The 26,333-nt window shown below is 32.5% G+C and overlaps 5 protein-coding genes and 1 pseudogene across 11 annotated transcripts; 5 read left to right on the top strand and 1 right to left on the bottom strand.

Moving 5' to 3' along the window:
- The first annotated feature begins 253 nt into the window (after positions 1-253).
- Taf6 (TBP-associated factor 6) lies at positions 254-2,250 on the top strand. The gene is made up of 3 exons (XM_015938814.3): positions 254-682; positions 752-1,669; positions 1,759-2,250. The coding sequence occupies exons 1-3, from the start codon at positions 350-352 to the stop codon at positions 2,095-2,097; spliced, it is 1,590 nt and encodes a 529-aa protein (XP_015794300.1). The 5' UTR covers positions 254-349; the 3' UTR covers positions 2,098-2,250.
- A 154-nt stretch (positions 2,251-2,404) lies between these two features.
- Positions 2,405-4,411, top strand: LOC107370856 (protein-lysine N-methyltransferase SMYD4). Its single transcript, XM_015938813.3, has 3 exons — positions 2,405-2,894; positions 2,967-3,673; positions 3,749-4,411. Exons 1-3 carry the CDS (start codon positions 2,502-2,504, stop codon positions 4,263-4,265), a joined length of 1,617 nt encoding a protein of 538 aa, XP_015794299.1. The 5' UTR covers positions 2,405-2,501; the 3' UTR covers positions 4,266-4,411.
- A 642-nt stretch (positions 4,412-5,053) lies between these two features.
- On the top strand, positions 5,054-6,546 carry LOC107370888 (uncharacterized). Of its 2 annotated transcripts, XM_089268226.1 has the most exons (5): positions 5,054-5,251; positions 5,309-5,406; positions 5,466-5,572; positions 5,655-5,758; positions 6,409-6,546. In XM_089268226.1, exons 1-5 carry the CDS (start codon positions 5,221-5,223, stop codon positions 6,417-6,419), a joined length of 351 nt encoding a protein of 116 aa, XP_089124352.1. In that variant the 5' UTR covers positions 5,054-5,220; the 3' UTR covers positions 6,420-6,546. The 2 variants fall into 2 exon arrangements, with proteins under 2 accessions (XP_089124352.1, XP_089124351.1); XM_089268225.1 differs by lacking the exon at positions 6,409-6,546 and having other exon boundaries at positions 5,655-6,195.
- Positions 6,451-7,540, top strand: LOC149094084 (tubulin alpha chain-like; annotated as a pseudogene).
- Positions 7,541-8,139: 599 nt separating this feature from the next.
- LOC107370844 (serine/threonine-protein kinase PAK 3) lies at positions 8,140-13,660 on the top strand. 6 transcript variants are annotated; one of them, XR_016199118.1, is made up of 7 exons: positions 8,140-9,273; positions 9,679-9,708; positions 9,885-11,358; positions 11,608-11,908; positions 12,075-12,212; positions 12,485-12,637; positions 12,708-13,660. XR_016199118.1 is itself a non-coding variant. In XM_015938795.3 (6 exons), the coding sequence occupies exons 1-6, from the start codon at positions 8,631-8,633 to the stop codon at positions 12,569-12,571; spliced, it is 2,673 nt and encodes an 890-aa protein (XP_015794281.1). In that variant the 5' UTR covers positions 8,140-8,630; the 3' UTR covers positions 12,572-13,660. The 6 variants fall into 6 exon arrangements, 2 of the variants coding, with proteins under 2 accessions (XP_015794281.1, XP_015794282.1); XR_016199119.1 differs by lacking the exon at positions 9,679-9,708; XR_001570703.3 differs by having other exon boundaries at positions 11,585-11,908; positions 12,485-13,660.
- A 342-nt stretch (positions 13,661-14,002) lies between these two features.
- LOC107370866 (multiple inositol polyphosphate phosphatase 1) lies at positions 14,003-15,870 on the bottom strand. Its single transcript, XM_015938824.3, has 4 exons — positions 15,401-15,870; positions 15,191-15,325; positions 14,643-15,092; positions 14,003-14,556 (listed from the first exon to the last, which is right to left on the bottom strand). The coding sequence occupies exons 1-4, from the start codon at positions 15,849-15,851 to the stop codon at positions 14,234-14,236; spliced, it is 1,359 nt and encodes a 452-aa protein (XP_015794310.1). The 5' UTR covers positions 15,852-15,870; the 3' UTR covers positions 14,003-14,233.
- Between the last annotated feature and the right edge of the window lie 10,463 nt (positions 15,871-26,333).

Below are 26,333 nucleotides of genomic sequence, written 5' to 3'. Positions count from 1 at the left end.
AACTCCCTCTCAACTGAACGATTCGGGTACATAGAACAGGAGATGGCGCTACGGCATAAAGCACACAACTGTTAAGCAGAGATTAAAAGAGGGAAAAGAAGTTAATTCACACAAAGCTATCTCTTGTTCAAATATGAGAGTCTTCACTTACGAGGTTCAAAAATAAGACAAGATGAAAAAGTAACTCCATCTATCATTTTGGTATTTTTCTTAATCTGGTCAATAAAATTTTTTATTTCTTTTCATTTGTTTTTTTTTCAAATAAAATATCAACAAAACATTATAGTCAATCGGGAAATTGTTTCTTCATTTATTTTGTTTACTATTGTACTTTGATACTTTGTGCACAATGTCTTCTAGTTCAGGTTTCCTATCCGCCTTGGATTCCATGAAAATCATGGCCGAATCCATTGGAATCAGCAATCTATCCGATGACGCTTCACGTGTATTGGCTGAAGAGGTCACTTTTCGCTTGAAATTAATCCTACAAGAGGCAAATAAATTTCGCGGACATTCTAAAAGAAAAAAGCTCATTGGATGTGATATAGATAATGCCTTGAAAATTAAAAACATCGAACCATTGTATGGGTTTACCTCCAATGATCATATACCATTTAGATTTGCTTCTGGAGGTGGAAGAGAGCTTTTCTTTATTGATGATAAAGAAGTTGATTTAGGCGAGGTTTGTAATTTTATATCATAATTACTAGTATTCTTATTGATGGTCTGGTAATTTCTCATCTTATTTTAGGTTATCAGTTCGACCATTTTACCCAAACTACCACAAGATTTAGCTCTTAAGGCTCATTGGTTAAGCATTGAAGGGATACAACCGGCAATACCTGAAAATCCACCGCCAGTTTCAAAAGACATTCAAAGACAAGAAAGTATTGATCCTGCATCTGCATTGAAACAAAATCCAGAGGAATTGAGAACTGGTCATATTGAATTAGAGAAAAGGAAAAAACATGTTGAAATGGTTAGAGTTAAACAATATGCCACTCATGAGTTGAGTGTTGAACAACAGCTATATTACAAAGAAATAACTGAAGCATGTGTTGGAAGTGACGAAGGACGCCGTTCTGAAGCTTTACAGAGTCTAACATATGATTCTGGTCTGCATCAAATGCTTCCTAGATTGTGTACATTCATCTTAGAAGGTGTTAAAGTTAATGTCGTGCAAAATAATTTAGCCCTTCTTATTTACCTTATGAGAATGGTTAAAGCTCTTTTGGACAATCAAACACTTTACTTAGAAAAATACCTTCACGAGCTCATTCCCACTGTAATCACCTGTATAGTTTCAAAACAACTTTGTCTTCGGCCAGACTTGGATAATCATTGGGCGCTTAGAGATTTCGCATCAAGACTGCTTGCTCAAATATGTAAAAACTTCAACACTTCAACCAATAATATTCAAACCAGGATAACCAGACTTTTAAGCCGTGCCTTGGATAACGACAAACTTCCTCTATCATCTCAGTACGGAGCTTTATCGGGTCTTTGTGAATTAGGACCTGAAGTGCAAAGAGCATTCATTTTGAAAAGATTAAAAGCTATAGGAGAAAGAATACGAGTAATCATGGAAGGAGGTGGAAGCTCCGTAGAGAAATCAGCCGCTGAGCATATCAAAAATTTAATTCTCAGAGTTTTACCGGCAACAATTAAGGTATCTGTCAAATATTTTCCGTATATTGATTGTTTATGAAAACCTCATAATTATATATTTTTTACCATCATAACTCTTTTTCCTAACAGGCATCAAGACCTCCTCCCGATGTATTGGAAGATTACAGATCCGAATTTGGTTTCTTAGGTTCCTATCTTCATACAGCTGTTGTGAGATCTCGTACTGCTGCTAACCCAGTCACCCCTCAAACAACTAATCAAAACCTCGGTACTTCTCATGCCACCTTCATCTCTCAAACGACTCACACAGCAGGTCCCAGAGCAACCATCAATCTGTCATCGCAAGTCTCTAAAAGTATTCAACTTCCTCGAACTGGCTACAAAGTTGTCAGACTTGTGCAACCAAATCAAAGCGCGCCATCAACTGTCCTTCGCACTCCATCTAATGAAATAAGATATCTGCAATGAAAATTGAGGGAATTATTCATTTATATATTATCTGTTTTGTTTTTTTCTTTAGAATTTGCATTCAACTTACATCAACTAGCTCACTTGTAAATACTTTGTAATGTCAATTTCAATGTACAATTTTCATGAAAATTAAATTCGCATTTATTGAAACTTTTTTTTGTAATTTAATAGCAAGATATGCAATTATACAATTAACAATCATAGATGGTGCTTCATTGTTTTAATTTAATGTGAATAACTATCCAATGGTAGCACTCTTGACCCTTTCTTTTACAATCAATATGTTTGCTTGTTACTTACTTTTTAAAGTTCATTGTATGTAGACTGTTCATAATTGTGTCTTAAATTATTGTGTTTGTTCTTAAATTACTTGTAACATTTATTTTTAAAAGTCATCCAAAATGGCAGCAAGTTCCTGCCCAAACATCGTTGATGAATTTGCTAAAATCAGTGCCTCTCTCGAGGAGGAATTTGACGAATCCAAAGGACACCAGTTGGCCCTTCGTGATTGGTCACTTTTATCAAACTGGATTATGCAGTTTATCGAAGAAGCCAAAGATGTCCCCGATCTGGTAGACGAAATTTGTGACGCACCAACACTAGCTGATCGCATAACTTTAATTGTTAGCGTTGATAGTTTACGAACAGGGATGGAAACAGCCTCTGAAGAAATGATCAATGTTTGTGAAAGGAAAGAGCATAAAAACGTTGAAACATCTCACATTCTCCTCAGCCTTGGCCTCAGATTTTTAAAATTGAAAAATTTCGAAAAAGCTTTAGAGACATTTAACAGGGTAATTATCAGAATATTCAATTTATACAACCTTGCTTTATCTAACTTTGCTTATTCTGTTTTAAATGTTTAGAGCTTACAAATTTGCCCTCACCCTCAAGATATGGATATAACTAGATCCATGAAATATAGAAATATGTTTTCAATGATTTTAGCCAATCGATGTCGAATCTTTAACATGCAGAATAGATATGAACAAAGCTTGGCTGACCTGGACTTGGCCATTAAATATGCCGTTGATCCTGCATTTGTTCGATCGTTGTTTGATGCCAGAGAGCTGCTGGTCGATGAAATACGTGAAAATGTATTTGACAGTAGTGTTTATGAACCTGCACAGGATGGACTAGAAAATGTTTTTAACAATCCTAATATCCATGGGGCTGTGGCATCATTGAAAATGGCCTACAAACCCAGGCTAGGACGTCATATAGTGGCCACAGCTCCTATTCCTAAAAATATATCTGTAATTTCCGAGAAAGCCTATGCTTATTGGTTGGCTCCATCCTACTATGACATTTACTGTGCTCATTGTATGCAATCCTTAAATGATCAGCCTTTCCCGTGCAGATATTGTAAATATTTTAGATTTTGTAATGAAGAATGTTATGAAGAAGCTTGGAAAGAGTATCATGGAATTGAATGTAAATATATGCCCGTTTTAAGATATTTTGCCAATGCTCATCTTGCACTCAGAATCGTTCTTATGAATGGAATAGAAGAATCTATCGAGGCTTATTATGAGGTTATGTCGAAGCAGAAATTTCCCGTTGAAGCTCGCATGTAAGTACAAACTGTTAGCACATTTTTCATTGTACAATTTTTGTTTCAAATTCATCCTTTTTTTTTGTTTTACAGGGTTTACCGTAAAAGACTGAAGGACATATTGACACTTATATCTCATGACCATCTAATCGACAAATTTATGACAACTGGTACATTTACAGCTGCTTTTTTAACCATTTTCGTTCGTTCACTTGGACTCATAGATGAGGAGCTAATAGATGATTTTGGAGGTTTAATGCTTAAATTGTTAGCAATCATCAGAGTCAACTCATTATTGATATCAGACAATACAAAGAGAGATGAGGAAAACGATGACTTTGTAAGTCCTAAAAATAGCAGGGCAGAGATTGGAGCTGGTTTGTTTGGGGCATCTTCATTTATAAATCATTCATGTGATCACAATTGTAACAGAACATTCATTGGTAATCGGATGGTCATTTCCACAAACAGAGACGTTGAAGTCGGCGATGAAATCACCATCACTTATGGACCAGGCAAGGACCGTTTGGGTTACAGAGAAAGACAAGCAATGATAATGGATCGCTACTTCTTCAAGTGTGCCTGCCGTGCATGTGTTGCTCGCATGTGAATTTAAATTTAATCTTAAGCAATTCTTTGCTAATCTATTCACTTAATTTTTTTATTTATTCAGAACTTGTGACAAATTTTGTAAGCAATTTTGCGAAAATTTTTCTTAAAATCAAAAAAAAAACATTTGACGATTTGAATTACCAACTCTTAGTCGTTTTACTTTCAAGCTATGATAAAACAATAACATAACACAGGCATTGTTAAAAGCGGCTCTAAAATTTCAAATCTACATTTGATTCGACACAAGTTGAGCAAATGATGATAATTGATGGAAATTTTGATTCTGAAAAGTTTACCACCAATGACAATGACAATAGAGGTACCTAAATAATTGATGACACTTTGCCTGTTGATTCAAAGAAATTCAACATTTCTTAAATATGTATCATATGAGCCATGAGTATTCATACATACCTCATACATACATATACATACAAAATTGACTTGAATAAACTCAGTAGTATAAGAATCATTGATAAAAATTCTGAGAAATTCGTTAGCCTCAGTGAAAACTTTATGCAAAGAAACTCAACTTAAGAAAACTATGTTTAAGCCTTTATCATTTTTATTTGTTAAGTCAATGCAATAAATATTATCGTGTTCTCAATATATTATTATTGGCCACATAAATAAATAATGTAATAACAAAAAAGTCACAATTTTTATATCGAACCAAAAGATGTACTTGACATAATAATAATTCAAATTTGAGGTCATGAGAGTCACCTAGGTTACATCCATAGAAACATTCAAAACTTGAAATCACGGCGAATCTGCTTGACAAACTGGTTTTGAGAGACATTTATGGACAAAGAGATCGCCTTTTTCCTACACACAAGAAATGATCTACTTTTGGTCATCAATTTTCTTGCTTAGATGAGGATCTCAATGTTAATCTATTGAGCTAATTTATTTATAACCCATACCCAAATTTATAAACTTTTGGCTTTAAAATGAATGAAAATAATAATACTCCTGATAAAAGTGAGTTTCGTTTGTGTGTTCAATTCAATTTTAAAATAAATGTTTCTTTATGTTTAGTTACGATAAAAGTGAGACACTGGGATGAGGATTATCATGACATTACAATTGATTGGTCAAATGAAAGTTTCGATTACAGGAAACAAGTGCATCATCAGGTGAGTCAAAAGAAAAGATAATGAAATGAATTATTTCTAATTAATATCTCTATCAATAGTTATCAGCATACACAGGCATTCCAGTTGGATATCAATATGGTATAGACTTTCAAAATACAGCTCCTCTGCGCAGTATCCATTTCTATAACGCCGAATTCCTTGATCAGTAAATGATTTATTTATTTATTTATGAATGCTATGTAACTTTGTCATTGAGTTTTTTAAAATTCTCTGTATTAATTATTTAGAGAAAGACGGGGTTTGACATGGCATCAATGGAATACCAAAGAGAGCGCCATGGATACTCTTCAAGATGGCGACTGTTTTCTATTCAAAACGAGGTTGTTATGGGGTGATTATCCTAGTATTTACTGTTCCTATGAGCTTTTGCATCGTGATCTGGTTAATGAAACTGGTTGCAACTTATATTATTGTCAACACTTGGGTAGTCGTTTCTTTACGAACAAATTTTCTCAGCTCATTAAATACGAACAATTGCAGACACTTCTGGATGCTGCAAGATTTCCCTTAACAGGGGAATCTTTCACAAGAGCGAGATTAAATGTGAATGTTGAACACCTTGCTCGCTTGAAATGCAGTGCAGTACTCCAAGAATGGCCAGATTTAGTTCGGTTACGTGATTACTATTTACGTTACCGAGGTTAATTAAAATATCTTTTTAGTTCATTTTCAGTTCAAGAAACTTACTTGTATGAGCTTTTTGTCTTGAAAGGTGAAAGTTTCAAAAACATTTTACTACGATTTCTATCAGTAAATCCTTACTCCTTACAGGTTATCCTACTCTTTGATTTAACCGGTAATTTATTTCTTTTATTCATTGTGATCTGTTGTCATCAACGTTAATTTCGCCCATTTGCCTTTAACCTTTTAACTTCACGTTGATTTTTTTGTTTTCTCGTTATTAACTTTAATAGTTAACGTTTTCACTTGAAATTTTCTAACGTCTTTTTTTCTCTTTCTCTCTTTTTTTATTACTTCTAGTTAATTTTTGAGAAAGTTATCTTAATTCCTTAAACTATCAAAATGCGTGAATGTATCTCAATCCATGTTGGTCAAGCTGGTGTCCAAATGGGCAATGCTTGCTGGGAATTATACTGTCTCGAACACGGTATTCAACCTGATGGTCAAATGCCTAGTGATAAGACCATTGGAGGTGGTGATGATTCGTTTAACACCTTCTTCTCTGAGACTGGCTCTGGTAAACATGTACCCCGGACTGTATACGTGGACTTAGAACCAACTGTAGTTGATGAGGTTAGAACTGGTACCTACCATTATTCCATCCGTAACAATTGATTACTGGTAAAGATGCTGCCAATAACTATGCTCGTGGCCACTATACAATTAGCAAAGAAATTGTCGACTTGGTTCTTGACCGTATCAGGAAACTTTCAGATCAATGTACCGGTCTTCAAGGTTTCTTGATTTTCGATAGTTTTGGAGGTGGAACTGGATCTGGTTTTACTTCACTTCTTATGGAACGTTTATCCGTTGATTATGGGAAAAAATCTAAATTGGAATTCGCTATTTACCCCGCCCCCCCCAAGTGTCTACTGCTGTCGTTGAACCTTATAATAGCATTTTAACTACTCACACAACTCTTGAGCACTCTGATTGTGCTTTCATGGTAGATAACGAGGCTATCTATGATATATACCGGCGAAATCTTGATATTGAGCGGCCAACTTATACTAATCTCAACCGCCTTATTGGCCAAATTGTTTCATCAATCACGGCATCCCTCCGATTCGATGGCGCATTGAATGTTGATCTAACTGAATTTCAGACTAATCTTGTCCCCTACCCTCGTATTCATTTCCCTTAGTTACTTATGCTTCTGTTATCTCTGCTGAAAAAGCTTACCATGAGCAGTTAACTGTTTCTTAAATAACAAATGCTTGCTTCGAACCAGCTAATCAAATGGTTAAATGTGACCCTCGACATGGAAAATATATGGCTTGTTGTCTTCTCTACCGAGGAGATGTTGTTCTTAAAGATGTTAATGCTGCCATTGCTGCTATTAAGACAAAGAGGAGTATTGGGCTCGACTTGATCACAAGTTTGACTTGAAATGATTTGTATTCTTCAAATAAATTGTAAACTTAGATTGAAACCTCTTGAATTTTCCTTTTTTATTGAGTGAATCTCATGAGTGTCTGGTTTTTCAGCCTCTGCTGACAAATAAAAAAATACGCAAAAACGAGACCTCTCTCGACTCCTCTTTGGTCTGGGGCTATCGTTGCGTTAACAAGGTACATCTTCTGGTTCAAAAATATTACTTAACTCCAATAGGCTAGGCAAGTCTAGCTACAAACTCTCAAAGCTTTCTTCTTGTGGTTTTTCAGTTCTTGGCATCTTGTAGATCAATTGATCATGTTTTCCGCATCCTGATTCGTACTGTTCCTTGCGATTAGTTTTAAAATTAAAATTAAATCAATCGTCTATCGAATAAGAGGTAAGTTGAATTACTATTGTTTCTGGCTTATGACATTCACTCGCCCTTTGCTTTGTTCCTTTTATCTTTCATCTTCACTGGTTTTCTAGCTTTTAAGACAGTTGTAAATTTATAATTTAAATTATTGCATTTAATAACCATTTGCCAATTTCATTTTTCGTATTTAAAAAGTTGACTTGAGAAACATCAGAAGATGGCGTTAAAAGCATAACATGTTGATGAATTTTGTCTCTTCTACTTTACTCATTGCCATGAGTTGATGTCGAGAAGAGCAAAACAAAACACAACTGTTTCATCTTTCATTAGTGACATGAAATTTATTCTCATTTTTACCAATTTGTTTAGGTAACATTCATTAATGTCTTTATCTTTCGATTTATTTTAACAGTTCAACTATAAAGATTTTTTCTAAATGGTTTCTCATCACCTAAACCACTGCCTAGTGTACATTTGTTAAATGTATTAAATTTTATTGGTTTACATTGGTTGTGCTCAAAATCTCCTATCTTCATCATTTTTGTCAGCCTCAAGAATCCCAACACACACGCGCATTTGGAAATTTAGTGAAAAACCATCAATCGGGCAAGCCTGTTTCTGTTTAATCAAATAGATAATTTTGTCTCCCACTACTGGGCTGATTGTTTGGTTGGAATTGATCCATTACTTGCCTTGTCTTAGTTCAAATTGATCACATTTTCATCATTATTTGGCTCGAGATTTTTCATCTCCAGCACAACTTAGTGACACCATGGAGGACAAACCACCGCAACCTCCTGTTCGATTGACCTCTCAACAAAATAACCATTCGAAACTGTGTAATAGCCGAGAATGCCATTTTGTAAATCATAGTAACCCTGCCTCTCCTCACCATTATCCTCATAATTACCAAACGGTCAACTATGCTCACCAACAATCACTTTACCATACGCCATTACATCAACCATACAATTCAAATAGTTCAGTTCCTGTTGATCTCCGTCCCTTACCAAAGGAACCTGAAAAAGGAAACAGTGTTGCCTCTAAAGTAATTAAGAAAGGATTAAAGGTTAAACCAAGCAAATCTCATAAAAATGACAAGAAAGATCATAATGTAAATTTTGGAGTTCATGGCTCAAGCAATCACAATCAATCTTCTTCATTTGTCCATAAACCATTTATTTCATCACCAACCAATTTTGAGCACACTATTCATGTTAGGTTTGATGCCCACACAGGTGAATTCACCGGGATGCCAGAATCTTGGAATAAACTGCTTCAACACTCTAATATAAGTAAAATAGAGCAGAAAAATAATCCTCAAGCTGTTCTCGATGTTCTCAATTGGTATGATTCGAGTAACCGTGAAACAATTGGAAATCTACCTAAATACATGACAATTAATCGATCATTAGGTTGGTATTGAAAATGAGCTTTAATTTATTCTACTGATGATTTCATACTTTTATGTTATAAACCAAAAAGACTACAAATGCAAATCATTTCAAGTTTTTTTGATTTTTTTATCTATCTTATAATGGTTCAATTATTAGGAGATTATTTATTTCTATTTATTCTGATTGATTAACTACTAATTTGGTTAGTCAAGGTTTATTGGTTTCCAAATGATGTTTTAAAGTCAGTTAAAAGTCACCTTTTTCTCAAAGCCATAAACATGTTTCAATTTCCCCTGCTTTGTAACTTAATTTGTGTGTTTTGATATTTGTTGCTCTCGTTCTTAATTATCTTTATCATCTTTTTTCTTCTCTCTTTTTCCTATCCTCATTTTTCTTCCTCTTTCACCCTCATTTAACTCACAGCGGATTTGATTGATTCTTATTTAACGTCAAGTATGTTTTTTCGATTGTGATTTATGTTTTTTACTTACCTTGGCAGTAGACTTAAATATTATTTCCCTTTACTATCTTTATTTCTATCAAAGATGATTTATACATTTTACTGTTTTACACCTCTTCAGTTTATATTATCAAATTTATTCATTCTCTTCCTTTTTCTCTTTGATTAGATGTTCCTCAACCGAATTATGTTCCCGATAACAAATATGTTAAAAAGAATGCATCATGTATTTCTGTATCAACCACTTCAACCATGTTGGTCTCATCCAATTCTGCTTCAAGTTGCACTAGTGATGCCGGACTTGGAAGTGGAAATTTAAGTGCAACTAGCTCACCAGTCCATTCATTAATCAAAATAAGTCCTTCATCTAATGGAAGTAGCTGTACACCTCGGGAATCTTTACAAGAACCTTTATCATGTACATCTTCGCTCAGTTCAAATCCACCATCAACTCCGGAAGAAGATAATACTAAATCACATTCTACGCAACATCAAATACATCAGCAAAATATTTCTCATGTTCACCATTCAAATTACCCTATTCAATCTAATCTTACAACAATTGGTGATAAGAGTAGTGGAAGTAGCAGTTGTAATAGCAGCAGTAGTCGTGATAGTAATAACATCGATGATCCTCACCAACGATCTTCACCAATTGATGAGAACCATGCACAAACAACACCTCCGTCTCATCCACCTCCACCACCACCACCTACTCGTCCGGAGAAGACAAAATCCATTTATACAAGGCCAATATGTAAATCTAAATTTCCTGGGTTAACCAATTCTCCAGTTTCAGTTTCCAACATTAACAATACTACACCATCTTTAAATGTATCTGCAAACAATTCAGTTCCATCACAACCAAAAGAAGTCAATTCACCTACAACACCCTTAGCAACTTCACATCTAAATAAGCCTCCAACGACACCTAAAAATTCAGATAACAACTTGAACATTCATCCAACCATAGATGAAACCATCGATGCTGTCAATAACCTTTCAATAGATCCTAAACCTGGTCATAATAACAACCTGACCGTGTTAAATAACAGTGTCAACAAAACCAAAACAATTACCAAGGAATGTGTAAATAATAATAATATTAATATTGCTATTAATAATAATAACAATAACAATAATATTAATAACTTAAATAACAACAAGCAAACTAATTTGCCCAACAACATTAAAAGTGCTGATAAAGTAAATGCCAATAATCTTGGTAAACTAGGTAAACCAGATAAAAACGGATTACTCGAGAAAAAGAAAATGTCCGATGAAGAAATTATGGATAAATTACGTAGCATAGTGACCATTGGTGATCCTTATAGAAAATATTCAAAGATTGAAAAAATCGGTCAAGGAGCCTCGGGTGTTGTCTATACTGCTATCGAAGTATCAACAGGAATGGAGGTTGCAATTAAACAAATGAAACTTGTTCAACAACCAAATCAGGAGCTTATAATAAACGAAATTTTGGTAATGAAGGAAAATAAGCACCCGAATATTGTTAATTATCTAGATTCATATTTGGTTGGTGATGAATTGTGGGTTGTTATGGAGTATTTACCTGGTGGGTCTCTGGTAGACGTTGTTACCGAAACTTGCATGGATGAGGGTCAAATTGCTGCTGTGTTAAGGTAGACACCCATTATGTTTACTTTATAACCTTGACTGTCAGCTGACAAGGATCAAATTCATTATTTAAATGAATGAGATAATCCTCATTAAACTCTTCCTTCTTAATTTCATTACTCTTTCATTTTACTGCTGACATTTCATTTTCTTTCTCCTTTTCTGTACTCTTTCTCCTTCTCTCTATCTTTTTCCCACTCTTTTTTGTCATACCAATTAATTTCATCTTAGTTTACACTTTCTTTTTAATTCAGAGAAATTTTACAAGCTTTGGAATTTTTACACTCAAATGATGTCATTCACCGGGATATTAAGTCAGATAACATTCTCCTTGGTATGGATGGCTCAGTAAAATTAACCGATTTTGGTTTTTGTGCTCAAATCTCTCCTGAACATAACAAAAGGACAACTCTTGTTGGTACACCTTATTGGATGGCTCCAGAAGTAGTCAACAAAAAACAGTATGGTCCAAAAGTCGATATCTGGTCTTTAGGAATATTAGCCATTGAAATGATTGAAGGAGAGCCTCCATATTTGAATGAACATCCTCTTAGGGTAATTATTATATTCACGCCCTAACTTTTCAAAAAATTATTCATCCAATTTTGAAAAGAAATTTCTTCCTTGTTTTTTTTCTCTATCATTTGATTGACGGACTTCTTTTGATCATCTCTTTGGTAACCATTCATCTCTATTTACTTTTTCATCTTATTTATTTTAGGCTCTTTATCTGATCGCCACCACTGGCAAACCAGAAATTAAAGATAAGGATAAACTTTCAGTTTTATTTCAAGAATTTCTGGACAAGTGCCTTGAAGTTGATGTGGATAAACGATGGTCATCATCAGAGCTTCTTAAAGTAAGTTTACATCATGATACAGAAACATGATATTGTATTGATTGAATCATATCAGCAGTCACTCTATAATTGCTTTAAATAACTGTCAACCCTCAATCTTTTCCTTTCCTCACTCACTTACATGACAAGCATTATCATCATGTAAAGATTACATCATTGCATGTTGACTCGATAATATGAAACAATTATATTTAAACCTTCTAATTATATTTATATTTCTTGAGGCAAGGCTAATTTTATATTCTTTTTTTCTCTTATTTTCATTTCTACAGCATCCCTTCCTTAAACTAGGAAGGCCACTATCTTCACTTCACCCACTGATTCTAGCAGCCAAACAAGCAGCTAACACTCAGCCATAAACGAAAAGCCCTGACAGCCTTTAATCTAATTGTCTATGAGCATCTTTCAAATGGCTGGACTTTAAAGTTGAGAGTTTTAATAATAAATTGTAAAATATGGATACAGTTTTTTATTTGTATAAATTATACATTATAGATTTTAAAAACAAAGAGACAAAGATAATTATTGCATTAAAATGCAAGACAACAGAACTAAGGAAATGTAATTCCTGATTATGTGATTTTCTGATGATTCATTTTAATCACTCGTTCGTAATCAGCGATGGATACGGATGCTGGAAGTTTCAATCAATACATTGCTTGGATCAAGTGAAAGTTTATCAACGGTTTAGATGAAAGTCAATGAAAAGGATGAAGAATAGGAAGTGGATTAAAAAATTAAAGCTGTTTTTTATTAAATTGGAAGAAAATCAACATTGTTGAGCCGATTTTTTGGCAGAAGTTGGAAGAGATCCTTTGTGACAAGCCTCTTGAAAGATAAGATGTGATGGAAGACACACAGAAAGTGAAGATAGTATTGTACTTCCGGATGAAAAGATACGCTTTCTTTTCTTGTCGTTCTTTCGATCTCTCTCTCTCACCATGTGATTTCAATCAACCATTTTTTATCAGAATTTCTTAATGTGAATGCAAAGCAAGCCTTTTCATTCACTCATTTTAGCTCCAAACTTTTTGAGTAAAATTTAATTTTCACTCTAAATTTACCCTCACCCCACCTAATCTCATCTCTAGACAAAGTGATCAACAGTCAATTTTAATCATGATTTTGTTTTCTTTTCACCCAAGGATCAATTCAGAGACAGACATCTTTTTGGTGTGACGTAAATATGAGAATGTAGATGAACTCTTCTATTCTAAATTTAAAGACTATATTAATATACGTATGCAATGTATATGTAAAATGTATAATGAATGTATTACAAGTGATTTGCCTCAAAAAATTACTAGAAGTATGATAAAATTAAGATGAAATTGAAATGATAAAATATCTCGAGGAGATGAGATGACAAATTATTTTATATTTATACTCATCGTGGTTTGTGCCAATAAATGAAGACGAAATAAATTAACAATTTTAACACCTTGTCATTATTTTGTTACTCTCGTTTATCTTATCCCATCCTAGCGTCTAAACCATAATTTTTTATTTATGTATTCCAACATTTTATGTATGATTGAGAACTGCTTTTTCCACCACGTTTGAAATTTGACTCTTTCGATCGGAAAGTTCCTCCTGACCTTATCTGAGAAGTGGTGAACATTTTGATGAAGTTTATGAAACTCAATCACGTTCGACTTTCAAATAAGTTAATACTTTTGATAATGTTTGAGAAACTATGAGGTGAAACTGAAAAAGAACCAGTAATGTCGGGATAATCCATCATTTAACTAACCTTGTTCATTGTAAATGGATTAAATATATACAATGTATGTGTTTATGGGAATTTATTTATTCTTGATTGTGGCAATTTAAATCATCAAAGTATTTACAAAATATTGCGAAAATTGTACATTTATGATACAAATCTTTGCAGGTTAATACAAAAATCACAAGAAAATAAGTTATTTTTTCCCTTGTTTTATTAATTTTATTGTAATAAAATTAACGTGTAATTGAATAACTTTGCATACATAGTTAATCTCGTAAGTTTGTTCTGAAAATTACGGAAGATGACATATTTGATCAAGATCACAACTTTCAGCCATCTTTTTATACTTCTTGAGAAATTTGCTGGCATTGCACATTGAATCATCACAGTGGTCAATTTTTACAGGGAATCCATTGATCATAGTCAATAACTTGTAATCAGACGGGTTAGTAGATTTGTTGTTTTCAGTGCATCGGTGAAGTACGACGTCGAAATTTACATTGAATGAAAGCATCAAAGAGGTTCGCCATTTTCGATTTTCATCTGGACAAAAGTTATGATTTATCTCTAGATCATCAAAAAGACCAAGAGCAGCCCATAATCTTGCTAAAGCTCCTGCGGTAAAAAAACATAAATAAATGTTAATTCGGTAATTTGGAGTTACAGGTATTTGAACATGCAATATATCAATATGCACAAACCTGCATGTGAAAAGTAAAGATAAGTTGTCTTGTTTTCAGGCTGAGCAATTCCTTTTATAACAGCTCTATAGAGATCACCAATTAAAGGACAAGGCATCTGATGATTTAAATATAATCCAGGTCCGTTTCTGTAGTAATGTTTTAAATCTTCTCTGGTTTCTAAAGCTCTCAACTCTTTCTTGGTGAACAAAGAGCACCAAGGAGCTTTCTCATAGATTGCTTGTTCGAAGCAACAGGATTTATACATTACACTCAGCTCCGCATCATCGATTGTCCTGTTCAATCCCATTCTTTTACTGATTCTTTGACGAAGCTTTTGGAATAATTTACTTTCAGTGATTTCTTTAACTTGCCTTGGCTCAGGTATTTTACCATTTATCTTCTTTTTACAAATCGAATGGAACTGGAGGTGATTGCGAATCACATAATCCTCTTCATTAATATTGATATCTGATTTGGATTGTGAAAAAATAACAAAGTGATGTGAGTTCACCCATGATCCAGCTAAAAAGTTATCTCAATTTTTATTTGGGCAAAAGCATTTATACCTGGTCGTAAATCACGTAGTCCGTCAACAAATGCATGAGCTGTTTCATTGGTTCGCACCTTAGAAGTAATACCAACTTTAAATTCAACTTCACTCGGATCAAATAAACTTGGATAACGTTCATAAAATAATCCAGCTAAATTTTGATGAATAAAAATGCAAAAATTAAATATCAAACAAAATATGCCAAAAAAGTTTACCGCTAACTTACCTATCTTTTTAGTAGTCTCAACTCCACTAGACGTCAAATGATTGTCGTTTTCAGGAACCATCTGAAGCTTCCAATCTTTAACCGTTTGATAATCCTGTTCACATAATTCACTTTGATCAGAGTTGTATCCATTAATAATCTCACTTTGTAATTTAGGCAAAATTTCCTCCATATCAATAATGTCATCCTTTTCAGGATATCTTATTCCATGTCTTGAAAATAAATAAAACATGATAGGTTTACATGTTGATGGGATATCAATAGAATCAGCCAATTTAGCAAACAACTTGACTGACTGATCATATTTAGTTTTTGCTGCATAAACACGTTTAATGTCATTTTTACTACTAAATAGGCAATAAGGACCCTTTTTGTCGAAATTGTCACAAGCTTTATCACTAAATATGTCCACTGGAATAGTCAAAATAAATATAATTAATATTAAAATCATGACTGAACTTCAGTAAGTTGTAAAATAAAAACAAATCTACAGTACCGCCATCTTTTGTTGATGCAAGATAAATAAAACCAGAAAAAAATTTAAGAACCAGAAATACTGTTATTAGAAGGTTTATTATATGAATTTAAAATTTAATACAATTTAATTTTAATCATCCTCAGACAAAGTGTTAGTTTTCAAGTTGGATTTCAAGTTTTCAGGAAGATGACAAATTTGATCGAGATCACAAGTTTCAGTCATTATTTCATAACTCTTCAGGAATTGGGACTTTTACTGATTCTTTGACAAAGTTTTTGGAATTATTGACTTTCAGTGATTTCTGCAACCTGTTTTGATTCTGGTATTTCACCATCAATCTTTTTTTACAAATCGAATGGAAACTACTGCGTTGAAGTCATTTTCACAGCTCAATCCAGAACCTTTACATGTACTTTAACTGCATTGGCTCATTTGAAATAATATTCATGATCATATAATAATAGCTGTTAGCTTTTTCATTTCATACACTCTTTTGTGATCTTTTGAGTTATTGTCATCTATGATGGAATAACGTATTGACATTATTTGTAGTGTTTAAAATAATAATTTTAGGTTAATAAAATATTCAACTAAAATGCACGGAGTGAATGTTGAAAAATTGAGAAATTGTTTTTTAATAAATGAAGAACGTTTACATTCAATTTCGTATTTTTTTATTTGATTTTTCAATTAATCAATTTTAGTTTGATACTTTTTACCACCCATTAAAATGGCAATCATCAAATGAATACGGAATCATTAAAATGATAAATTTGAAGTTATAAAAACGAACCATTCAATTGTAATTTGTACAACAATCGATATCAACAGTCTATTAGGGAATCATCTTGAGACGATTAAATATATTAATATTTATAACTTTAAGCAACAAAAAAGCCTCTTGACTAATCTGTGCGCAAATAATATTTTGGTACAAGTTAGTTAATTTATTTTCTCAAAAATTATGTGTTCAATAGACTCGTGAAATTTTGGTGAATTGCTTACTGGCTTAAATTGAATTTAAGTAAAATAGATTCGATAGCTATTAATAAACTAGACTTTTTCATTCAAGCAGCTCAAATGGTTGTTAATAAAACGACACAATAAACACATTTATGCAAAAATTGACAAAAATACTGATAGACAAACAAGCAAAAGCGGACAAAAACGGGTAAATAGGTTTCTTTCCAACTTAGATTCTGTCGTTTTGTAGAGACATAAAAACTACGTCCATTTGTGTGATTTAAAAGTATCTGTGATCCACAGTTTATGAGAAAATCGAGTTCAAAGTTGAAACTTTGATCGCCTTTTGTACAGTTGTGTGACCAGATTTTTTCATGAAACTCATTTTACTTATGTAACTTTTGATAGCAAACCAGAAAATGGACATATTTTGAGAAAAAAAACTTTTCTTTTTCTGTAAAACCGCTAAATTCGATTTTTATTTAAAGCGACCGCATTCTGTGACCATAAGAGTTAGAGGGCTGAAACTTATTATTGACCTATTGAAATTATTTGTACACATTATGAATTGAATAGTTTTATCAATTCATCAACCGTCTTCTTGATTTTGCCCATTAGACTAAAAACTTTGGACCTCAATATTTCGACAATTTTAGTATCTACAATCATTATTCTTTCACCAATTTAATGCTTCAAGAATTAATTATTCAACTCAATTCAATAACTTTCCATTATCGCATTCGGACCAGAATGATTGGGTTTTGAATTGCAAGCAACAACTTATTCAACAAACAAAACTCATCTCAACCAATATCTTGGTAAATAAACCAATTTTCTGGTTAATGTTGCAAATGAAATGCAAAAGGCATTGCTGAAAGCTCGAACATCTGAGTTCTGTGTGGTAACTTGGATGGGTTTGCAGGGAAATAAAAACTGAGTTCATTGGTGCTCTTTAATAGTTCATCCGATAGATAGTTCTCTGAAAAATCGAGACCAAATTTGAAACTTCGATCGCCTTTTGTTCAGCTATGGAAGCAAATTTTTTCGTCAAACTTATTTTAGTGATGTTTCTTTTGATGCCAAACCTGAAAATTGTCTTATTTTAAGAAATAACATTTTCTATTTCTATAAAACAGATCAAGTTCGATTTTCACTTGGATGCACCGATTTCTGTGACCGTCATGATTAGAGAACTGAAACTTATCATTGATCTATTAAAATTATTTGTACACAGTATGGATTGAATCCTTTTTTCAATCTACCAACAGTTCGCTTGATTTTGGCCGTTGAACTTAAAACTTTGAACCCCGATATTTTGAGAATGGAAACACCTGGGATCATCATTCTTTGAACAAACATTATATTTTATTATGGGCTACAATATAACATGACTAAATACATTTCAAAATGAATATCCTTCTAAAAATTAAGGTTTGAATTTGAGCAATCATTTAACTTTATGCATAAAGTAAAATATGATAACATAAGTAACACAATGCTATAACTTTTTCAGTAGGATCTTAAATAATTTACTGTTTCAATATGTTGAAGCCAATAATAAAACCTAATGTTAGATCAAAGAATAATGATTTTAGCTTATGCCATTCTCGAAATGTGGAGGTTCAAACTTTTTAGGTCAATGGCCAAAATCAAGAGAACCGTTGATGGATTGAAGAAAGGATTCAATCCATACTGTGTACAAATCATTTCGATGGACCAATACAAAGTTTCAAAGCTCTAACTACTATGGTCACAAAATGCGGTCGCTACAAATTAAAGTCGAACTTAGCTGTTCTACAGAAAACAGAAAATGTTATTTCTCAAAATATGCCCATTTTCTGGTTAGCCATCAAAATGCAACTCTGGGAAACGAGTTTCATGAAAAAATCATAATCCATAATTGTACAAAAAGCGATTGAAGTTTCAAATTTGGCCTCGATTTTTCAGAAAACTATCCATCGGATTAACTATTAAATAGCACCAATGGACTAAGTTTTCATTTCCTTACAAACTCACTCAAGTTTGAACCCAGAACTCAAATGTTCGAGCTTTCAGCAATGCCTTTTGTTTTTCATTTGCAACATTAACCAGAAAATTGGTTTATTTACCAAGATATTGGTTGAGATGAGTTTTGTTTGTTGAATAATTTGTTGCTTGCATGCTAATCATGCTCCAAATTCCCAAATGGAAATGCAATATGGTGCTGAACTTGGTGGGTTTCTAGGGACACATAGCTGAGTCGATTGATTTAAAACCAATCATCATTAACCAAATGCGATAATGGAAAGTTATTGAGTTGAACTGACTAATTAATCAGAAAAGCATTAAATTGGTGAAAGAATATTGATTGTAGGTGTGTCATTGTCGGAATATTGAGATTCAAAGCTTTGAATCTAATGGCCGAAATCAAGAGAACTCTTGAGAAATTCAAAAAAGTACAATAAAATCAATCAGAAGGTGTACAAACAATTTTTATTTATCAGTAATAAGTTTCAGATTTCTAACTCTTACGATCACAGAATGCGGTCGCTTTAAATGAAATTGGAACTGATCTATTTTACAGAAAACAAATACGAAATATTTTAGTTTGACGAAATAAGTTTATTTTCTGGTCAATTATAAAAAGTTTCTTAAAAACTGTGGATCAGAGAAACTTTTAAATCGTACAAATGTTAATACTGCATAAATTTAAATACATGTGCATTCGTCTATTGTTAAGAAAAAAAGGATCCAAAATTTACTTTGAACATCATTATTGTTGATATAAATTCTAGAAAAAACTGACGAAAAATATTATTACAAAGTTATGAAGTTATTCTTAATAGACATTATACTCACAATCAGCACAAATTCTTTGGTTACCAACCCAAAATCACCAATCTGGACTCCAGTTGTTGGTAAGGTTAATCTGTTTAGTATTTCAACCATCTGGAATATAAACATTTATTCTGTTAAAATTCAAGCCTTTCGTTAATATTCCAGATAAATCGTGGACAAAAAATGTGCAGGGCTATTCAGCTAAACTGTATGGTGCTGAATGTGATTTACAACTGGAAGAGTTATGTTGTTCAAGTGTAAAGATTCATTTGACTTCCTTCTTCAATAAAAGGCTATTTTCTGAAGTCACAAATTTTCACTCTCTAGATGCCGATTCAATCATGTAAACATTTTTCAGGAAAAGCTTTTAGCTTCTGAATATCGAATGTTGATTTACAAACAGATTATCTACAGAAGGTATTCAGAATAGGCAAAAATGAATGTCGCATAAACTTGCCATCACTCGCTTGCAGAGTCACTAACTCTGCTGATTCACTTACATCATATTAGCTGAATAGCCCTGTGAGTTAAATTAAATTATATTGGGTTATACTTTTAATTTCATAATTGTTGTTGATCTACTTTTACAATATATTTGATGCCACATTGAATAGAGACTGGCAACCTGTAGATTGAAAATAGACATTAAGTTTAAAATTAAACTTGGCAAAACTCAATCAACCTTTTTGTTCAATTGTGCAGAAAAGAGACTGGTTATCAAATTGTGAGCTATAAGCGCAATCCCAATAAAAGCAATGAGGATATCCATTACAACAGAATGATTTCCAACAATTACGCCGAATTGGATGAACCAAAGGGATTGAAGAGCCACTCCAGTGTAGAAATAAAAAAGCATGGAACGAACTCTGCTAGAATAGAAATCTATTTCATTGAACAATATCAATGTATGCTCAAGAATGAATTTAATATCTGTGTTGCGAGCGTTATCAATTGATGCGAGTAACGTTGATGTTGCATTTACTAAGGAATCCATGTGATAATAAAAAACACCAGCATAGATACAAAATAATGCCCCATAACAGACCAGTTGAACTGCATAATAAGTTACTAAAGGTGTCAATGTGCAAGTCCATGCAATCTCAAAGAAGATTGTTTTCAGTGATAGATTTTTATAAACACAAATTACAAGCTCATAGTTGTAAAGAATCAATATATGTGGAACTATCGTGACAATGAAGAAGTTATGAAATTCACCGATGAAGTAAATCAAACGACAAAATTCATTTTGTTGAAGCTTCACAAATGGAAAATGGGAAAATCCATTTTTCAAAAGGACTTTGATTCTGGCTGGTTCACCAACAAAACCATCTCTATTCTCGACAATTAATACTAATTCATGACACATTGCCATGATTGTTACTCCAACGATAATTATAATCCATAAAAAATCTCTGTCTTTGGATCCATAAGCTAAATCACCGAAATAAATGGCAGTTTCATCGTGAATGTTGAGCACCACAACAGCTCTTAACATGCCAACTAAATACCAAAATCGCAACATCCAATGGCCAAAGTCCTTTTTTTGATCCAATTTGGTAGTTTTATCGATATTCTGATCAAATCCATGTCTCAATGCTAAGTAAAATTTAATGCGATGTTCCAGCAATTCAATAGATTCAATGGAAACCTGCTTGAAATCGTGTTCATGGAACTGTTTAGTAACTATTAGTTTAATAACTTTAAGCAAATCAAAATAAAATAATTTGATAAAATTTTGTTTCATTTTTCTTCTAATTGCTGAGCAGTTATCCATCCAAAAAGTAAAGAAAGAAGTCGAATGATTTACAATTTGAAATTCACTCGAAAAAGTGGTAAATTTGACTGTTATTAGTCTTTTCAAAAGGACTATTCATCAAATTTGAAATATCGATCAGAAAATTGATTTAAACTGAGGTTGTGTTCATATTTTACGCTTTTTTCATTGATCATTGATTCTGTATGCATCGAATTATCATTTATCCAACAGTTATCTAAATCGTTTGACGCATAGAGGAATATTGAATTATGATAATTTTAAATCTAATTTAATGACCGTAAAACTCACTCCTTGATTTTTGGCACTGGAAAATTCTCAACATGCAATGGTAGCATTCAGTAACAGCCTGTGGTTGAAAAATCCCAGCCTATTCAATGGGAATTCTTTGCGAAATATTACAGCATTTCTCGATGACTTTAGACAAGTTCCTATAATGTCGTGAGAAATGCTGTAAGAAAAAGACTGTCAAGAATTTCTGAACTCAAAACTCATGTCGTTTTAAAGGTCTTTCAACCACCCTGCTGTGTCTAAACTGAGGCTAATCGGAACTTATTAGAGCCGATTTAAAATCAATTTTTATTCCGAGGGATTTATTTCCCAGTAAGAAAGTACCAAAGTAAGCAAAACGAATGACAAAGGATAATTTTATGTCAGAATAAGCTCACTCCTTAGAGTGTCTCATGAAATTTAAAAAAATCAATTGTTCAAAAAACAATTGAGTTATAACCCAAATAACTTCTTGTAACATAATTATTAACCACTGATTACTTTAGGTAATTTAGCTTCAATGAAAACTCGAGCATTTTGAAATGCTCAAATTCGATATAATTAAGATTGTCGATAATTTAATACAATTTAATTTTAATCATCTTCAGACAAAGTGTTAGTTTTCAAGTTTTATTTCAAGTTTTCAGGAAGATGACAAATTTGATCGAGATCACAAGTTTCAGTCATTATTTCATATCTCTTCAGGAATTGGAACTTTTACTGATTCTTTGACAAAGTTTTTGGAATAATTCACTTTCAGTGATTTCTTTAACCTGTTTTGATTCTGTTATTGCACCATCAATCTTTTCTTACAAATCGAATGGAAACTACTGCGTTGAAGTCATTTTCACGGCTCAATCCAGAACTTTTACATGTACTTTAACTGCATCTGCTCATTTGAAATAATATTCATGATCATAATAGCTGTTAGCTTTTTCATTTGTTATCTTTTGAGTTATTGTCATCTATTATAATATGATGGATTTAAGTATTGAGATTGACATTATTTGAAGTCTTTAAAATAATAATTTTAGGTTAATAAAATATTCACACCAAAATGCACGGAGTGTATTTTGAAACTCTTTTTAATAAATAAAGAACGTTTACATTCAATTTCGTATTTTTTTATTTGATTTTTCAATTAATCAATTTAGTTTGATACTTTTTACCAACCATTAAAACGGGAATCATCAAATGAATACGGAATCATTAAAATGATAAATGTGAAGTTATCAAAACGAACCATTCAATTGCACCTCAATCGATATCAACAGTCTATTAGGGAATCATCTTGAGACGATTAAATATATTAATATTTATAACTTTCAGCAACAAAAAAGCCTCTTGACTAATCTGTGCGCAAATAATATTTTGGTACAAGTTAGTTAATTTATTTTCTCAAAAATTATGTGTTCAATAGACTCGTGAAATTTTGGTGAATTGCTTACTGGCTTAAATTGAATTTAAGTAAAATAGATTCGATAGCTATTAATAAACTAGACTTTTTCATTCAAGCAGCTCAAATGGTTGTTAATAACTTTCAGCATAAAAAATAACTTATGAAATGACTTAATGTCATCATTCAAATTCATTTTCAAATTTCTAACTCTAATTGAATGATCTCTCAATGAATAGCTCAAATCTCAGCTATGTTGACATCGAAAGTCTCTTGACTAACCTAAGTATTTTTGGTACAAGTTATTTGATTTATTTTCTCATAAATTATATGTTCAATAGACTTGAAATTTTCGAGAATTGGTTATAATGGGCTTAAATTAAATTTCAGAAAAATATCTTGGCTAGTTTACTAGACTTTTTCACAAATTGACACAAATACTGAAATACAAACAGGCAAAAGCGGACAAAAACGGGTAAAAAGAGGTTTCTTTCTAATTTAGATTCTGTTGCTCTATTATGTAGAGACATCAAAAGTCATCAAAGCTAAAATGAGTTTCTTGAAAAAATCAGTTCACAAAACTGTACAAATGGCGACCGAAGTTTCACCTTTGACATGGATTTTCTCAAAAACTTTCGATCAGATGAATTAATTAATAACACCAATCGACTCAGCTTTATGTCCCTAAAAACCCACCAAGTTCAGCACCACATTAACTTCCCATTAGTGAATTTGGAGCATTGATGATTGGATTGTGAATGAGCAAGCAACAACTTATTCAACAAAACAAGCTCATCTCAACCAATATCTTGGTAAATAAACCAATTTTCTGGTTAATGTTGCAAATGAAATGCAAAAGGCATTGCTGAAAGCTCGAAAATTTGAGTTCTGGGTTCAAACTTGGGTTGGTTTGCAGGGAAATAAAAACTTAGTCCATTGGTGCTCTTTAACAGTTAATCCGACGAATGGTTTTCTGGAAAATCAAGGCCAAATTTGAAACTTCAATCGCCTTTTGTTCAGCTATGGAAGCAAATTTTTCCGTCAAACTTATTTTAGTGATGTTTCTTTTGATGCCAAACCTGAAAATTGTCTTATTTTAAGAAATAACATTTTCTATTTCTATAAAACAGATCAAGTTCGATTTTCACTTGGATGCACCGATTTCTGTGACCGTCATGATTAGAGAACTGAAACTTATCATTGATCTATTAAAATTATTTGTACACCTCCTGGATTGAATCCTTTTTTCAATCTACCAACAGTTCGCTTGATTTTGGCCGTTGAACTTAAAACTTTGAACCCCGATATTTTGAGAATGGAAACACCTGGGATCATCATTCTTTGAACAAACATTAGATTTTATTATGGGCTACAATATAACATGACTAAATACATTTCAAAATGAATATCCTTCTAAAAATTAAGGTTTGAATTTGAGCAATCATTTAACTTTATGCATAAAGTAAAATATGATAACATAAGTAACACAATGCTATAACTTTTTTAGTAGGATCCTAAATAATTTACTGTTTCAATATGTTGAAGCCAATAATAAAACCTAATGTTAGATCAAAGAATAATGATTTTAGCTTATGCCATTCTCGAAATGTGGAGGTTCAAACTTGTTAGGTCAATGGCCAAAATCAAGAGAACCGTTGATGGATTGAAGAAAGGATTCAATCCATACTGTGTACAAATAATTTCAATGGACCAATACAAAGTTTCAAAGCTCTAACTACTATGGTCACAAAATGCGGTCGCTACAAATTAAAGTCGAACTTAGCTGTTCTACAGAAAACAGAAAATGTTATTTCTCAAAATATGCCCATTTTCTGGTTGGCCATCAAAATGCAACTCTGGGAAATGAGTTTCATGAAAAAATCATAATCCATAATTGTACAAAAAGCGATTGAAGTTTCAAATTTGGCCTCGATTTTTCAGAAAACTATCCATCGGATTAACTATTAAATAGCACCAATGGACTAAGTTTTCATTTCCTTACAAACTTTCCCAAGTTTGAACCCAGAACTCAAATGTTCGAGCTTGCAGCAATACCTTTTGTTTTTCATTTGCAATATTAACCAGAAAATTGGTTTATTTACCAAGATATTGGTTGAGATGAGCTTGTTTTGTTGAATAAGCTGTTGCTTGCTCATTCACAATCCAATAATCATTGTCCGTATGCGATAATGGAAAGTTATTGAGTTGAATTGAATAATTAATTAGTAAAGCATTAAACTGGTGAAAGAATAATGATTGTAGATACTAAAATTGTCGAAATATTGAGGACCAAAGTTTTCAGTCTAATGGGCAAAATCAAGAAGACGGTTGATGAATTGATAAAACTATTCAATCCGTAATGTGTACAAATAATTTCAATGGGTTAACTATAAGTTTCAGCCCTCTAACTCTTACGGTAACAGAATGCGGTCGCTTTAAATAAAAATCGAAATTAGCTGTTCTACAGAAAAAGAAAAGTTTTATTTCTCAAAATATGTCCATTTTCTGGTTTGCTATCAAAAGTTACATAAGCAAAATGAGTTTCATGAAAAAATCTGTTCACACAACTGTACAAAAGGCGATACAAGTTTCAACTTTGAACTCGATTTGCTCGAAAACCGCGGATCAGAGAAACTTTTAAGTCACACAAATGGACTCAGTTTAGATTTCTCTACAAAATAACAGAATCTAGATTGAGAATAAACCAAGTTTTACCCGATTTTGTCAGTTTTTGCCTGTTTGTCTTTCAGTTTCTGTATCAATTTGTGCTTGAATGTGTTTATTGTGTCTTTTCATAATAGCAACAACCAGAACCTTGTAGAAGTAAAAACTATGTTCATGAATGTAGATATATGGACATTCGTCTATTGTTAAGAAAAAAAGGATCCAAAATTTACTTTGAACATCATTATTGTTGATATAAATTCTAGAAAAAACTGACGAAAAATATTATTATTACAACGTTATTCTTAATAGACATTATACTCACAATCAGCACAAATTCTTTGGTTACCAACCCAAAATCACCAATCTGGACTCCAGTTGTTGGTAAGGTTAATCTGTTTAGTATTTCAACCATCTGGAATATAAACATTTATTCTGTTAAATTTAAATAAATTCAAGCCTTTCCAATAGAATTATATTGCAGATAAATGATGGACAGAAAATGTTGCAGGGCTATTCAGCTAAACTGTATGGTGCTGAATGTGATTTAGAACTGGCAGAGTTAAACTGT

Source organism: Tetranychus urticae, chromosome 2 (assembly GCF_039701765.1).
Source record: "Tetranychus urticae isolate SD_2017Ah chromosome 2, NJAU_TeUrti_SD_1.0, whole genome shotgun sequence".
In the NCBI taxonomy this organism is placed as follows: Eukaryota; Metazoa; Arthropoda; class Arachnida; order Trombidiformes; family Tetranychidae; genus Tetranychus; species Tetranychus urticae.
The sequence above is the reverse complement of the archived record's forward strand: the minus strand, read 5'-3'. Positions and strand labels throughout refer to the sequence as shown.

Bases quoted from the DNA above. Each gene is read 5' to 3' on its own strand.
- Taf6 (XM_015938814.3), top strand. From the start codon at position 350: ATGTCTTCTAGTTCAGGTTTCCTATCCGCCTTGGATTCCATGAAAATC. The intron at 683-751 runs GTTTGTAATTTT...ATCTTATTTTAG, and splicing joins AAGAAGTTGATTTAGGCGAG to GTTATCAGTTCGACCATTTT. The intron at 1,670-1,758 runs GTATCTGTCAAA...TTTTCCTAACAG, and splicing joins TTTTACCGGCAACAATTAAG to GCATCAAGACCTCCTCCCGA.
- LOC107370866 (XM_015938824.3), bottom strand. From the start codon at position 15,851: ATGATTTTAATATTAATTATATTTATTTTGACTATTCCAGTGGACATA. The intron at 15,093-15,190 runs GTATAAATGCTT...AATCCAAATCAG, and splicing joins ACTACGTGATTTACGACCAG to ATATCAATATTAATGAAGAG. The intron at 14,557-14,642 runs GTTTGTGCATAT...TTTTTACCGCAG, and splicing joins TCTTTACTTTTCACATGCAG to GAGCTTTAGCAAGATTATGG.
- LOC107370888 (XM_089268225.1), top strand. From the start codon at position 5,221: ATGAATGAAAATAATAATACTCCTGATAAAA. The intron at 5,252-5,308 runs GTGAGTTTCGTT...CTTTATGTTTAG, and splicing joins TAATAATACTCCTGATAAAA to TTACGATAAAAGTGAGACAC. The intron at 5,573-5,654 runs GTAAATGATTTA...TTAATTATTTAG, and splicing joins AACGCCGAATTCCTTGATCA to AGAAAGACGGGGTTTGACAT.
- LOC107370856 (XM_015938813.3), top strand. From the start codon at position 2,502: ATGGCAGCAAGTTCCTGCCCAAACATCGTTGATGAATTTGCTAAAATC. The intron at 2,895-2,966 runs GTAATTATCAGA...TTAAATGTTTAG, and splicing joins CTTTAGAGACATTTAACAGG to AGCTTACAAATTTGCCCTCA. The intron at 3,674-3,748 runs GTAAGTACAAAC...TTTGTTTTACAG, and splicing joins TTTCCCGTTGAAGCTCGCAT to GGTTTACCGTAAAAGACTGA.
- LOC107370844 (XM_015938795.3), top strand. From the start codon at position 8,631: ATGGAGGACAAACCACCGCAACCTCCTGTTCGATTGACCTCTCAACAA. The intron at 11,909-12,074 runs GTAATTATTATA...TATTTATTTTAG, and splicing joins TGAATGAACATCCTCTTAGG to GCTCTTTATCTGATCGCCAC. The intron at 12,213-12,484 runs GTAAGTTTACAT...TCATTTCTACAG, and splicing joins CATCATCAGAGCTTCTTAAA to CATCCCTTCCTTAAACTAGG.